The following is a 16,338-nucleotide window of genomic DNA, read 5'->3' on the forward strand; positions in this document are numbered from 1 at the left end:
TTCTTCTCTGATTGCCATGGTTAGGACTTCCAAAACTATGTTGAATAAGAGTGGCGAGAGTGGATGGACATCCTTGTCTGGTTCCTGATCTTAGTGGAAATGCTTACCGTTTTTCACCATTGAGAATGATGTTCACTGTGGGTTTGTTGCATATGGCCTTTATTATTTTGAGGTAGGTTCCCTCTATACCCACTTTCTGGAGAGTTTTCATCATAAATTGGTGTTGAATTTTGTCAGAAGCTTTTTCTGCATCTACTGAGATGGTCATATGGTTTTTATTTGTTAAATTGTTAATATCGTGTATCACATTGATTGATTTGCATATATTGATGAATCCTTGCATCCCTGGGATAAATCCCACTTGCTCATGGTGTATGATCCTTTTAATGTGCTGTTGGATTCTGTTTGCTAGTATTTTGTTGAGGATTTTTGCATCTATATTCATCAGTGATACTGGTCTGTAATTTTCTTTTTTTGTATTATCTCTGTCTGGTTTTGGAATCAGGGTGATGGTGGCCTCATAGAATGAGTTTGGGAGTGTTCCTTCCTCTGCATTTGTTTGGAAGAGTTTGAGAAGGATGGCTGTTAGCTCTTCTCTAAATATTTGATAGACTTCACCTGTGAAGCCATCTGGTCCTGGACTTTTGTTTGTTGGAAGATTTTTAATCACAGTTTCAATTTCATTACTTGTGATTGGTCTGTTCATATTTTCTATTTCTTCCTGGTTCAGTCTTGGAAGGTTACATCTTTCTAAGAATTTGTCCCTTTCTTCCAGGTTGTCCATTTTATTGGCATAGCATTGCTTGTAGTAGTCTCTTAGGATGCTTTGTATTTCTGCGGTGTCCGTTGTAACTTCTCCTTTTTCATTTCTAATTTTATTGAGTCCTCTCCCTCTTTTTCTTGATGAATCTGGCTAAAGGTTATCAATTTTGTTTATCTTCTCAAAGAACCACCTTTTAGTTTTATTGATCTTTGCTATTGTTTCCTTTGTTTCTATTTCATTTACTTCTGCTCTGATCTTTATGATTTCTTTCCTTCTACTAACTTTGGGTCTTGTTTGTTCTTCTTTCTCTAATTCCTTTAGGTGTAAGTTTAGGTTGTTTAGTTGGGATTTTTCTTGTGTCTTAAGGTAGGATTGTATTGCTATAAACTTCCCTCTTAGAACTGCTTTTGCTGCATCCCATAGGTTTTGGATTGTGGTGTTTTTGTTGTCATTTGTCTCTAGGTATTTTTTGATTTCCTCTTTGATTTTTTTCAGTGATCTCTTGGTTATTTAGTAATGTATTGTTTAGCCTCCATGTATTTGTGTTTTTTACGTTTTTTTCCCTGTAATTGGTTTCTAATCTCACAGTGTTGTGGTTGGAAAAGATGCTTGATATGATTTCAATTTTTGTAAATTTATTGAGGCTGGATTTGTGACCCAAGATGTGATCTATCCTGGAGAATGTTCCGTGTGCACTTGAGAAGAAAGTGTAATCTGCTGTTTTTGGATGGAATGTCCTATAAATATCAATTAAATGTATCTGGTCTGTTGTGTCATTTAAAGCTTGTGCTTCCTTATTAATTTTCTGTCTGGATGGTCTGTCCATTGGTGTAAAAGAGGTGTTAAAGTTCCCCACTATTATTGCATTACTGTCAATTTCCTTTTTTATAGCTGTTAGCATTTGCCTTATGTATTGAGGTGCTCCTATGTTGGGTGCATATATATTTATAATTGTTATATCTTCTTCTTGGATTGATCCCTTGATCACTATGTAGTGTCCTTCCTTGTCTCTTGTAACTTTCTTTCTTTCTTTATTTTTTTTTGCGGTATGCAGGCCTCTCACTGTTGTGGCCTCTCCCGTTCCGGAGCACAGGCTCCGGACGCGCAGGCTCAGCAGCCATGGCTCAGGGGCCCAGCCGCTCTGCAGCATGTGGGATCTTCCCGGACCGGGGCAAGAACCCATGTCCCCTGCATTGGCAGGCGGACTCTCAGCCACTGCGCCACCAGGGAAGCCCCAACATTCTTTACTTTAAAGTCTATTTTATCTGATATGAGTATTGCTACTCCAGCTTTCTTTTGATTTCCATTTGCATGGAATATCTTTTTCCATCCCCTCACTTTCAGTCTGTATGGGGACACAGGGATTTTTTTTAGGTAATGGTAATACTCTGTATTTTAATTGTCGCGGTGGTTACACAGTTTTATGCATTTGTCAAAACTCATAAATTGTACACTACATAGGGTGAATTACCTGACTTGAAAAAATTTACAGACCACAGAATTTGCTTTCATTTTATTTTTGGAAGGCTGTTTTGAAGTGATTATACAAATGCCATTTGACTTGCTATTTTGAAATGTCATTTTCTTTTTTTAGGTTATCTGCACACTTAAAAATTAATTGCTTCATTAAAAAATAATTTCATGACTTTTGAATGCTTTTAATTAAAGTACATATTGCTTTGCTGAGGACCTTGTCTCTGTCTTCTCCCTGGTGAGCCATGTTGCAAACTGCCTATTTACAGCAGGATTCTGAATCAGCCCACATGGGATGGCCCAAGGAACTGCATTTAACCAACATCACTGGGGATTCTAATGCTTGTGGTCCAAGGACTGTTAATAAACACCAGGAGGCAGTAGAGCTTTGTGTGAAGAATGTGGGTTCTGAAATCAGACTGCCTGGTCTAAAGTCATGCTTCAACCACTCATCTGCTGTGCAGTGGAAGCTTTCTGTGCCTTAGACTCTTTCTCTGTTAAAAAAAAAAAAATTGATAACAGTATTATCAACCTTGTTAGATTGTAGTGAGGATTAACAGTGTTAGCACAATGTCTGGCACCTAGTACATGCTGTCCTTGTTAGTTGCATGTGTGATAGTCTTGCAGTGCTGTTGTAGGAAGCTCTTTTTCTTTCTTTTTTGGTTTTATCCTTTGAACTTTATTATCACGTTTCAGAAATATCTTCATTTGGTTGACATACTGATAATTCTTCCCTCATGGAAGGTTCTTTTTCTTGAAGAGTGAAGCTGTGGTCCAGATTGAGAACTTCGTGTGGTAGAAATACATCTATTTTCATTTTTAGAGTACTTTTCCTCCAGGTATTTCTCAGGGGACTAGGCAAGCCTCACACAATGAAATAGCAGGGGAAGGTAAAGGAGAGGGTGATGAATATGGGCTGGGGGAGTAAGAAATGCAAGGATTTTGGTTTCAGATCATAAGGAGCTGACAATTTGTCAAGCACATAACTCTCAAAACAATGTCTCCACTTATACACTTTGTTGCAGGTATGTACTATTTTGCAGTAAATCGTTTCCCATTTACCTTATGGAGTGTTATGAACTCTGAATTTATGAGATTTGTTTTTAAAGTGTGTGGGAAAATTATACCACTTCTCTTGTGTACTATATAAGTACAGATATGTTTATATTAGCTTTTGGGGAAAATCCACAGAATTTATAATTCACAAAAGAAAGTAAGCAGGTAAAGGAACAGACCCTGTAACTGGAAGAGACTTTAAGAGTCTCTGATCCAGGTCCATGACTTTATGTACAGGTGGTCTTTATTAATTTCCATTTTTGCAGACAAAATGATTAAGGTTATGTGATTTTCCAAGGTCACATGGAAAATATCAGGATTGTAACTAGAATTTGAGTTTCCTGCCTCCTGGCATAAATGTTCAACCTGTTTTTGATGATAAAGAGGGCTGGATTAACTGATATGGGGACAGGGACTGGGAGAGTGTGGTGGGACAGAAGAGACCTTGAATAAGAACCACAGGCATATGAGAAAGCCTCATTCCTATACATTGCATGTTTCAGGCAAGTGAGGCCTGATACCTGTTGGATGAGGGAAGGCTGGCTGGTCATCACCATTCCCATAAGGAGTATAATGTAGGTCAATTAATTACAGTCTGAGGGTTTTTTGGTATAGAAACAATATGTTGGTACATTGAGAATGGAATCATCTCTCACAGGCACAGTAGCATGGATCGAACTCACAGACCAATGCAAAAAAAAAAAAAAAACCTATCTTAATCTATACTGAGACACTAAACTACCCATGGGACAAATGGTTGTGTTCCCCCACTATCCCTTATCCTATATAAGGGATATGGTGGGCATAGAATGAAGGACATGGCGATTCAGGATAACGTTAAGGGATGATGTCATGGCACTTGATAAAATGGATGCACCCATCTCCATCCACACAGAGAGGCACCTGCTGCATTGAGCAAAATGGACCAGGCTTTGGTCTCCTGGGCTTGTGGTGGAGATCCACTGTGAAATCAGTCTGCCTTTCCATTTCCTAAGGCTGACCCAATCCTCCCCGCCCTCCACTCACACGAGCTGTTAATTCTAAAATATGTTATTACTTTCCTTCAGTCAATTTTTAGTCAAGTCTTGTCTTGGGGACCTGCCTTATTTTAAAGATGACTTTTCATCTCTTTGCTCTAATCCATTATGTACATGCTTCAAAAAGTGTGATTCTCAGCAATTTTATTTCCTTAGTTCCAGAATTTTTTTGAAGGCAATTTTATGATTGACTCCATGTACCACCTACCATGTCAAAAAAACCTGACAAAGTTTTTTTCTTGAAACATCCTTAAACATATATGTCAAAAATATAATTTATTCCTGATGCTTGTGTCCAAACAGACATAAGTTCCAAACTGGATAAAATAGCTAACAAATGTTAGATGTCCTCAAATATGATGTGTTACCATGTGTCAAGATGAAAATACACCCATGTATTTATAGACATGGGCTGCTATTTATAGACAATAGTGGAGAAATTCCAGTCCATGAATCAAACAGGGGGTTGAAGGTTCTAAAAATGAATCCATTGTACTATCAAACCCTACAGGAGTAACTTATATTTATTTTCCTGAGACTTATTCTATTGAATAATCATGATGAGCACTGTAGATGTGGTAAAAATGATCTGTAAATATGTCTCCTTATGAAAGCAAAAAAAGTGCATATAACTAACCTAAGACAATTTGTTTAAATTGTAAGATATCTGAAAAGCATCAAATTTGGCTCCAATATCATTTATAGTTCTGGTTATAAAATGGACCATTCCTGGAGGGAGAACAGCCTGTTCTACATTCACAAATACCGAACTTCACTTTAGTGAGGTTCCTGAGCAAAGCTGGCTTCCCTGACCCACGTCCCCAGGGCTGGAGTGGGAGGCATGAGGGGAAGGTGGGATCTGAGTTCTGTTGGCTAAGAACAGAAGTCTCTGTGGTGGAGGAAAGGCTTCTGGCCTCTGATGCCTGCCCCGTCATATCTAAAACTTTTTTGGAAAGACTTGAGCATAGAAATCTAATGAACTTGGAAATAAAGCTTCTATTGTAAAACGGCTTCATAGCTGGTTTCAGTACTTACTTTGTCAATTTTAGGAAACTGTATGGAACAACTGCAGAGTTCTCACAATCTAAGGTTTTGGTTATCTAATAACCAAATGCATTTCCCCTGGATTTAATGATTCGTGCACACAGTAAGTTTAAGGAAGATCCCAGGCTAAGTTGCAAAACAAACTCACATTAGTTGTAGCTATTAAAAAATCGATCACAGTTTTCAGCAGAGAAGGGAGTTAATTCTGTCTGATTTTCAGGTTGATTGATTGCTCAAGTATTCTCTTTCATAAAAGTACTCTTCCTCATTTTCAGACCAGTTTGTGGTTGTGCAAAGATAAAATTGTGGTCTTCTCTCATGCCAGCAGAGATGTGGTTCTGTGGTATGTTGTACAAACTATTTAAGATACTTATGTTTATGTACACACATACATGCTTTGTCTACCATAAAATATTTAGATTTTAAGTGTTAAAGGCTTTCTCATCATACCATGCAATATTTTTTCATGTACTTCATATAAACCATACGTTGGAAAGTTGTAGAGTCACAAAATAAGAAGGCTTTATAGTTTCAAAATAAGTATATGAAAACACAGTGCCATGAAGTTACATGGTGAGCTGGGGTGGAGAGGAAGCAGCCATTCACAGGACCAAACCCACATACATGCAGGAGACAGCAATTAAGAGGCCAAGGATAGGGATGTTTTGAAAATATACTTAAAACAAGATGAAAGATCTTGGACCTTTGAAAATGCCCTAGAAAGTGAATGAAAACAACAGCCTTCTCTTTTATCAGAGCTCTGACTCAGACCTACTACTAGGAAGACCTTGAAATACAGAATATATGTATAGAAATATATATCAAAAAACCATATATTCCTTTAAGTGGATCAAACTATTATATGTGCAAATTTCTTTTAGAGATCCTAGAAGCAGTTGCGTACATGGACAACATTAAGTACATAGGTGGCCCACCGTGATTCCTCACAGCCCAGAAGGCTCTCAGGGGTACCCCATATTTTCTCCCATAATTACTGGGTGCACCTGTAGTCCAGAGGAACTTGGAAGCTCTCAAGCTTAGCAAGGAGATATCAAAATGAGGCCCACAAAGCAACACTTCCTCAGGACAGATTTTTCCTGAACCGCCCCCCTGCCCCCGCCCCCCACTGAGGTCAGGTCTCTGCTGTAAGTTCTCCTAACAATGTACACTTCTTTTCTAGCACTCAGCAAACTGTAATTAGCTATTCATTTTGTGATTACTTGGACAGGTCTGCCTCCCTACTAAACAGTAAGCTCTATGAGGGTAAGTCATTGTGTAAGTCATCGTGCTTTCCTCTCCATTTAGTCCAGTGCCTGATGTCTTGCATGTACTCAATAAATCTTTATTGCCTACGTGAAAGTGGTAGTTCTTTGTCTTTCCAATATTATTCCTGACATAAATTGAAACAGGTATGAGATTGCCATGGGAGGGAAGCTGTGGGGTTCAGAAGGTTCTAAGCAGGTGAAATGCTGTGGCTGGCCCAGAGGTATGCAAATGAGCCAGCCAGGAAGAGTTTCATACATCAGAGATGGAAAGGTTTTCCTACTAAGAAGACAGGCATCTCTGACAAGTACATAAACTTGAATTTGCTGCCTGATTTTGTGATTCTAGGTTTGAATGTTATGTAAATAGTTTTGTGTTTCATGTTCCTTTTAGCCACTTTCATTCTCACTTCCTAGTTCAAAGTCTCAGGAAGGGGTGTGGGAATAGACAGACACATTATGAGGAGGAGCTATAATCGTGGGCTCTAAGGGAATGTTTTATGGAGGTTAGCTTTGCAGAGACCAGTCGCATTAGGAATGAGCATCGTTATGATAATCTCGGTTGAGTTTTTATAGTTTATGAAGCTTTCAGATCATCTGATTCTCACAGACATATTGTGAACTAAGCGACTCAGAATCGTGGCCCACAGTTTATAGATGAGAAGAGGGAGGTTCGGAAGAGGTTGAGTTATCCAAGTTACAGTGAAAGCAAGAGCAAATTAACATTTTTTGAGAACTTACTATGTGTTGAGGCACTATGCTAAGCCCTCTATATTTAGAATATACAATTTAATCCTCACCACATCCCCATGATGTGATACATTATATATTATATAATAATATATAATAATATTATATATTATTACCTCCGTTTTACAGATGAGGAGACCAAGACCTAGAGAGGTCAAGTTGTTTGCCTCAAATCGCAAAATCAAGAAATGTAGAGCCAGGCTTCAAACCCAGGTGGTCTCTTTCAGAGCTCAGAGGATAAACCACTATGCTAATGAGTAGCATTAGGAGATTTCCAGTAGAGTATATTGTATTATTTGTATTTGCTAACCAGGTTTTCAGACTCTTGGTTCAATTCTGCTACTTTATGCTGCCATTTTTTATTTTTTGCTGTACGTGGGCCTCTCACTGTTGTGGCCTCTCCCGTTGCGGAGCACAGGCTCCGGACGCGCAGGCTCAGCGGCCATGGCTCACGGGCCCGGCCGCTCAGCGGCATGTGGGATCTTCCCGGACCGGGGCACGAACCCGCGTCCCCTGCATCGGCAGGTGGACTCTCAACCACTGCGCCACCAGGGAAGCCCCTGCCATTTATTTATTTATTTTTTAAACCTATTTGCAGTTTCACCTTAGCTTAGACTTTATCAGTAACCATAGTGATGTCATTGCATATGCCTGAGATTATATCAACCAAGTTCAGATAAAAATCCCTTCCTTATATTTACTAATTAAAAATAATTGTTGAATATATTTACTAGTTTTATGTTTTAGAGGTGCTCATTGCTTAATAACCACAAGGAACATCTATTGAATACACTGGGGAAAACTTGCACCTTTCTCTGACACTCTACAAAATATTAAGAAGTATAAAAAGAATCTAAGTCCGTGAAAATACGTGATTACATGAGTTCTTTTTAGTCCATTACCTCTTCAAAGAGATGACAATGAACAACAGTGATGGCACATTCTGTGTCCTCTACAGATCCAGCTCTCTCTCTCTATAGGTTCTCTTTGTAATTGAAAAGAGAACATGAAGGTGTCGTAATTTGTAGCTGATAAGAACAGTTACAACAAAAAGTGCCCTGCCTAGAGTTCTAGATAGGAAAGTGATCCATCCAGTCAAGATTTTGGGCCTGTGCACAGAGATGTGACCCAAGCTACACACCTGAGCCCTGGTCAGGAGGGCACTGAGCAGAGCCCAGCTTTTGAATATCACTGCATTTCAAAGCCACATTAGAAAGAATACTGGCTGCTATTTGGCTTTTTGTGTTATCTGTGCCTCTTCCCCTCTCTGTGATGGATAACTGAGGTTTTAATATACAGTAGTGACATACTAGTAGATGAAGGAAGGGGGCAGTCCCCAAGGGCAATCTGAACTTCTGCTTAGTATATTTACTCTTGCTGTTTTCCTTCCTCCTCATTTGTAATTCAAGAGGCTCTCTGAGAAGAGAGAGACAGCAAGGCTTCTTAGATGGATCAAAGGACGACAAGCTGGGATACCGGGTTCTATGAAAAGGTCTGCTATTGAATTTGTTCTGCTACCTTTAGGCACATCATTTGTTCACGCTGTGCTTTGGTTTCTTCCTGTGCTTGCTAAGAGTAAATAACATGTACTTGAATATTTTGTGATGATTATGGAGTATTTTAAATGCGTGAGTGATTTATTTTTCCAGGCCGCCTGCTCAGGTCTAAAGTGAAAGTCTGCTCCTTTGAGATGCTAGGCTTCGTGGTGGTCAACTGACCCCAAATCCTTTAGACGACAGCAGCCACCTAGTTGCTTCTTCTCAGCTCATCAGGCTTACTCTATAGTTGCCGGGCTTATCTTTTGGTCTCCTCTGTTTGCAGAAATGAAATATGTAATTTTATATGTTCATGCTGCTTTTACACTCCCCCACCCCACTCACCCCCTCGAAAAAGATGAAGGCTTTCTTTGGCACAGAGCTGCTTTATCTGTGACACTGATCCCAAGAGACAGTGGAGAGAGGTGACATGGCAAACAAACTGAATTATCTGAGCTTGTTACTATAGTTCCTTTTTGATGATTTGGGTCAGGACCACTAGAGGTTGAACTAGATTTAGTAAGGTGCAGGCTCTTTGGGGTTTGGCAGGGAGAAGTCAGGGAATATACTGGAAACAGAACACAAAGTACCCTTCCCCTTTCCCCTCCCTGCCTTTTTGTTTGTTTGTTTGTTTGTTATAGCCTGTGTTACATTAGGCAACAAGATGCCCCTGTCAGCGAAAGGTGCCAAGCTGAGAGTCTTAGAAGCTAATAAAAATGTTTGTGGATAAGCAACAGTTTTGTTCCTCAGCAGTGGATCACCACGACGCTATTAAATAACAGTCTCTGAAGTGCACTAATGGAGTTAACAGAAAGGTTTCTTTTGTTTTGAACTAAAATACAGTGTATTACATTATTTCTAGTGAAGTTAAAAGCAGTTTCTAAACAAGCCTAGGAAGGTGTGAAGCTAGAGGACCCATGAAATATGTTACTCCTTAGTTGTAGCTTTGGTGGCAGCAGGAAGAACTTCAGACACAGGAACACAGTGTAACCTTTCAGTTTTGAAACGCTGCTAGGTCTTCCCGTTCTATAAATGATCAAAGAAACATTTGGGTAAATACTGCTCCCAAACCTTACTTGGCTTTAAGAGTGCTGGGTCCAACTTCCGTTTGTTAGTTCAAGGAAACAAGCAGCCAGGGACTCTAATTTGGGGTCTTCATTCTTGGACAGGGTCATCAACACACCAAAACATCACTTGCAGGTGCCCCAGCTGCAGCAACTTCCAACAAAGGCAGAGCTTTCCCCGATGCCTCTTAGAAACAGGGAGCCAGCAACCTGCCAGGCTTGGGGAACTGGGCGGGGAGGTGGGAAGGGATTGGTGGTAACTTTTCCCCCCTAGATTCTTGTCCGCTTTGCAGCTCCTGTGAAGCAGGGTGGAGGTCCTTGGGGTGGGGGTCTGGCTGGTCGGCTCTAAATGTAAATAGGAAGCCACGCAGCTCAGCAAGTAACAGTTAAGAAATGGCAGTCTCCATCTCTGGCAAGGACTTGGTCCAAGTGTCCGAAGGTACGAAAGGGATGAGGGTCACCCCCGGGTCAATCTGCACAACCTGGTGAAAGTCCCTCCGTGGTGGGGGCGTGAATGAGGGGCCCAGAGGCAAAGACTAAGGCGAGGAAAGACCAGAAGAACCGCGGACACTACCTTGGAGGGACGGGGAGGCTTCAGGTACCGCCTTGGAAATTATCTCCCCTGGCCCAAAAGTCTTAAAATCGTTTCCGCCATGATAAGGAGCCGCGACCAAACGGGAGGCGTGGACGCGCGCCACGCGGATGCGCGCTCCCTTTGTCCCACCTCCTGGCCGGCCCGCTCATTGGGAGGAGGGAGCGCGCTTCGGAGAGAACGCGCCGCAGCCGTGCGTATGTGGTCCGGGTGGAAACTGGAGCCGGTGGCGGCGGCGTTCCGGGGGCGGAGAGGACGGGGGAGGCGGGAAGGCTGCGCGCCGCCCGCTCCTCCCCACCCCCCGCCTCGGCCCTGAAGGGGCTGGATGGGCGAGTTGGGCGCGATGGCTCGATCCTGGGCGGCGGCGGCGGCGGCGGCGGCGGCGGCGGCTGGAGGCGGTGGCGCGTCCTCCTCCTTGCCCCGGCGCCGGCGGTGATCCGAGCGAGTGGCCGCGGCCCCCGATGAGACTGCTCGCGGGCTGGCTGTGTCTGAGCCTGGCGTCCGTGTGGCTGGCGCAGAGGATGTGGACCCTGCGGAGCCCGCTCACCCGCTCCCTGTACGTGAACATGACGAGCGGCCCCGGCGGGCCGGCGGCGGCCGCCGCGGGCGGCAGGAAGGAGAACCACCAGGTACTGGGCCGAACCCGGGCCCGGCGGGGCGGGGCCGTGGCGGCCGACCTTCCCGCGCTCAGCCTGGCTATTGTGCGGGGCGTCATGGCGAGAGGCCCCCCCGGGCCTCGCCCCGCCGCCCCGGCCTCTCACAAAGTTTCCCCCCGTCTTCCCGGCCGGGCGCTCGGTCCCGGCCCGGCGACTCCTTTTGTTCAGCGGCGCGGGCGGAGGACGGCCTCCCCTATCCCTCCCCGGCCCCGGCGTGCGCGGCCCGGAGCCCCGCATTGTTCCTGGGTCCCCGGCGGTGATTGCAGGCGCTCCGCCACCTCGGCGTCCGCTCCCGGCGGCGGGACGGAGGAACTTTGGGGTCGGCGCGTGGCGACTGGGACCCATCTGACATCAGGGCCTGAGAGCTAGATGATCGGACCAAACCCATTATCCCGGACAACCTTCATCAGCTCCGAGAATCACACCGAAAAGCCGGTGCCTCTTTTTGCCTGGTTGAATTTCTGAACGTACAAAAGGTCATAAAGAAATTTAACCGTGCTTCGCGAGCCATTTAACTCCCTGGGCTCGTTCCGGTGACATTTTCCCTAAGCACTTAAAAATGTGTTTGACAGGTCGTCACTCCCATCCTATCGAACCTTCCCCTGCTACTAAAGAGAGATCGCCTTTAAACTTTGATTTTGGTATCTGACTGCAGAGATGTGATAATAAGAAAGATGATGTAAGCTTCTACTGGAAGGGTTATTAGAACTGGGCAGGAGTGAATTCTTTAAAAAGTTGTAGTTGTGCACTGTGAACGATGGCGGTGTGGCTCGTTGGGTAGTCTTTTCATTAGCTTAGTTTTGTGCCGCTTAAATATGTGCATTTGTAGTATTAAGAGTGAGATATTTCATATTTGACCGTAATGTAGTTGGCGGTTAACATGACTATTGCAAGGAGGCTTTTGAACTCTGCCAGAGTGTTCGTTTATAATAGCTAGCATTTGTAGTACATTTTGCCTGCCCAGAGAGCAGTAGCTAATTACTTCCCATCTTGTGTCTCATAATTTTCATAGTTTTCTCATTTTCCTATGTCATTTTTCTTGTTATGCCAGGTGTTCAGAGTTTACACCGAAGTTGATTTCATGTGTTCTAATGAAACTAAAGAATTATCTAAGGAGATAAGGCTATTCATTCAGAGAAGTAGTGTTTAGTTTTTCTTTAAAAAATATTTATAGTGGCCTTTTTCTATTTTTAAAGGAAATCATAAATTTCCATAAAATTTTTTAAAATTTATAATCCCACAGCTATTGCACTTTGTTAGGTAATCACTCCTATGATATTGTTAGGAGTGCACATAAAGTTAGTCGGTGATCTTAACTTGTAAACCACATTGTTTGCTACAGATTGATCAGTCAGTTTTAGAGTTGTACTGTAGTGATAATGTAGTTACCAAAATGTTATATATCTGTAAGGAACATGGATAATGGTGTAAAACAATGAATAGAAATGTCCTTTTTAACAGTTGGTAGAAATAAGTTTCTGGGTAGGATAAAAAGGAGGCTTATTTCCATTGACATGGAATTATGGTAGAGTCTCTTGGCTGTAGGTGTTTATTACAACGCTTGTGATTACCTCTACTGCAGTACACTTGATGTTTTCAGTGCTCAAAAAAGAAATAGACATATTATAAAACTGAAAAACTGTTTAAGTAACTTGGTTTTTATGGGGCCTAGGTAGAACTATAGCTGTAGACATAGCCTCAGAATATGTCCTAGCAAGATATCTCTGAATGTCTTCTAATTGTGTACCTTTATCAAGTTGAATCTGCCAGGTTCTAAGGAAATGTAATACCTCATTTACTTCATTAGGCTTCTGAGATACTAAAGTATGTGTGTACGTGTGTACATGTGTGTGTTCTAACCAGTTGCACCTGACAGCTTGGCAGCTAATTTCTCTGAAGACTAATCTGGTGGTTTCTGAATATTAGGTGGGCAGGGGGAGATTGGCTCTTTTCCTTAGAACAATCAATCCAGACATTATTTTGAGTTGATACATGCACATTATGAAAATATTGTCCATGAATAAAGATTAAAATGAACAAAAGAAACATGTATAGAAACCACAGTGAAATAGGAGACTGTTCTCTCTGCAACGTGGCTGAGTTGATGATTTGTTACCTGCTTTATATTTCAGGATCCTGGGTTTGCCTTATAAACTTAGTTGCTTGTGAAGTAACTTAACCCTAAACGCTTTTCCTCCCTTCAAATTAATAGTTCATACTGGGTCTTCTGGTGTTCATTTGGGTATGTGGCTTCCATAGCCAGCCACATCTGGTTCTTTTGCAGTTGCATGAAAGTGGGGTTATGGATTTGATTGAACCATACTTAGCACAAGTTTTCCTTATGGTTATTATTATTATTTTTTTAAGTTTTATTTTTTTTTAATTTTATTTATTTTTTTGTGGTACGCGGGCCTCTCACTGTTTTGGCCTCTCCGGTTGCGGAGCACAGGCTTCGGACGCGCAGGCTCAGTGGCCATGACTCACGGGATCTTCCCGGACCGGGGCACGAACCCGTGTCCCCTGCATCGGCAGGCGCACTCTCAACCACTGCACTACCAGGGAAGCCCTCCTTATGGTTATTTTGATTAAGAAGTTATGGTGGTAGATTCTGTGTTTAAGACAGACCTTGGGCAATGTTTGTTCTTTAAAAATAGCTATTTAGTTACTATAGACTTGAGAGGCAAGGCTCCTTTGAGCTAAAGCAGCTCTAAAACTATAGTCGCAGCACCATTTTAATAACTCGGTTTGGTGTGCTAGCTTCAAAACTGGGATTTATGTTTCACTTTGGGAAATCGAGAAGCAAGGGAGGGCTTCTCTCAGAGTAGGGATGGATATGGCTTGCATGCCAAATTGGGCTCACTGACTTTTTTGTACAGACTGTGAAGTAAGAGTAGTTTTATACTTTTAAATGGTTGCAAAAAATATATAATCTTTTGTAATATGTGAAAATCTTTTTACATGAAATTCAAATTTCAGTATCCACAAATAAAGTTGTGTTAGAACAGAGCCACCAACTTTGTTTACCTATCATCTGTGAGAGCTTCCAGATACAATGGCACAGTTGCATGGTTGCTACTTTATGACCTACAAGCCTAGAATATTTACTGTCTGGCCCTTTACAGAAAAAAAAGTTTCCTCCAGAGAAAATTTCCAGCTTCCTTAATCAGCAGCACATTCTTTTTTTTTAAGCAGCACATTCTTAATCACAGATTGCAAGGTGGGTAGTTTGACTTACTGGGAAGAAATTGAGGCAGACAGTGAGAAACTAGATATGTGACTTTTCAATATTGGCTGACCCGGAACTTACAAAGAAGATAACAGCAACAAAAACTTTGGATCTAGTCTTTTTGAGGCATTGCACCTAGTACTTAAAGTTAATGCAACTATTAAAGAGCTATTGAAACTCTTAAAGGACTCTTAGGCCCCACTAACTAGGTTCTTGATAATAACAGTTATTCAGCAGCTTCTCAATTGATGGAGTGAAAAAGGATTTTTATCAAACTCCTTGGAGCCAGGCCAGGACTATTTCTGCAGGTGACATACTGCAAGGTTTTTTTTAAAAGCACAGATAACATTATCGGGAGTTAATAAGGTGTGACATAAAATTGCAAATATGTGTATATCTGACATTTTATTTTTTCACCTTCTTATATAAACTTGAACTGTGCTTTGCCATAAGCAGTGGTGGATTTAAGATAGAATTGAAATGATTTGGATTTTTTTCCAAATGAAAAAACACTTGGACATCACAGCGAAAGATCAAAGGTTATGCTAAAGGACAGATTCTGTCTGCTGCCCCTCACTCCCCAGTTACCTTATGGAGGTGGACCCAAGTCAGGCATGAGTTATCAGTGCTCAGTGGGGCCAGTCAGCTAGCCAGACAGACACTGATGGATAGGTTCGTGTCCTCCTCTGAGCTGCCTTTGAAAGTCTGGAGGCCTTTGCAGCCGAATACCAAAGAGATTTTGAAAAGGGTTTCTTCCTTCCTTATAACCTGTGTTGAAACCCTAAACAAGTGTTTGCTTCAGTTTTACAGAACACGGGGATGCTCTGTTCTTCTGGATATACCAGAGGCCTTTATGTTCCCCTCTGAAGGTGCCCTAGGGGACCCAGGTACTTCCAGTAAAAGAGGTTTTTAGACCCTCTGAAGCGTGGTTAAAATCTTAGGATTGTAAAATACAAACAGTGAGTGAGTATTTGAAATGAAGATTGCCAGTAATTTATTCATTACATCAGAGCTGAAGCAATTTAATCTAATCTGTATAAGTTGTTTCCCTCCATGGACGTGAAGGTGTCTTGTTACTCTGCACTTTGAAATCTCACATAAAGAGGTTGTTGGTTTAGGTTTGTGTCATTTGTAGAAAAAGAATGAATGATTTGAATATCTCCTCCTAAGCTGTACTTATACACAAGGTGTCAATGATTAAACGTCTGGACTGACATGATTGCATTGTAGAACTGAGAATGTGATTTTTGAATCCTTAGCTGTCAAGGTCAATGTCGTCAGGCTTGGTCTTACCACCTGCTGTAGTAGAAAAGATTCTGCTGGACCCTGTCAGTGGAGCCTTTCTGGTTGTTTTTAGTGGTACTGAATATCTCAGGTCTTTGCTTACTCATTTCTTTTGAGAATGGCTGGGTGCCCAGACCTACAGTGTGGTTTTTGGGCATTCCCTTGAACTTCAGTTCTCTGACTGGCTTTTGTGGACCTTGGACAGGAAGGGAAAGAAAATCAAGTTATTTTGCTTCTATTAAGTGTCAGGTACTTTAAATATATTATCCTCTCTAATCCTCAAAACAACTCTTGGATGTGGTATATCCCCATTTTACAGACAGAAGATTGAGGCTGAGCAATGAAACTTGCCCAAGAGCACAGTTAATAGATGGCAGAGTTGGATTTTGAAACCCTGCTCTGTCTGGTTTCAAGGCCCAGGCTTTCCCCACTGTTTCATGGTGTCTCTCCTAGGAATCCTTGTTGTCTGAGGGGCTGTGAAAGTAGACTGCCTTCTTAATGGCAGACTGTCCCCATCCTAGTGGACGTCTGTGTAGACATTGAAATTATGTAGCTGAGTACAAAAACCAAGTTGTTCTTGCAGTTTGTGAGTTAGA

The 16,338-nt window shown here is 42.0% G+C and overlaps 1 protein-coding gene across 5 annotated transcripts in view; it reads left to right on the plus strand.

The window, feature by feature from the left end:
• Positions 1 to 10,783: 10,783 nt before the first annotated feature.
• Positions 10,784 to 16,338, plus strand: part of METTL9 (methyltransferase 9, His-X-His N1(pi)-histidine) — a 45,092-nt gene continuing 39,537 nt past the window's right edge. For 4 of the 5 annotated variants that reach the window (XM_079943905.1, XM_079943906.1, XM_079943909.1 and 1 more), the window contains exon 1: positions 10,784 to 11,205. In XM_079943905.1, coding sequence (XP_079800031.1) covers positions 11,038 to 11,205 — 168 coding nt within the window. In that variant the 5' untranslated portion in view covers positions 10,784 to 11,037. The remainder of the gene's footprint in view (positions 11,206 to 16,338) is intronic. The other variant, XM_079943907.1, reaches the window with a different exon arrangement.

This window comes from Stenella coeruleoalba (genome assembly GCF_951394435.1).
Source record: "Stenella coeruleoalba genome assembly, chromosome: 15".
NCBI classification, from domain to species: Eukaryota; Metazoa; Chordata; class Mammalia; order Artiodactyla; family Delphinidae; genus Stenella; species Stenella coeruleoalba.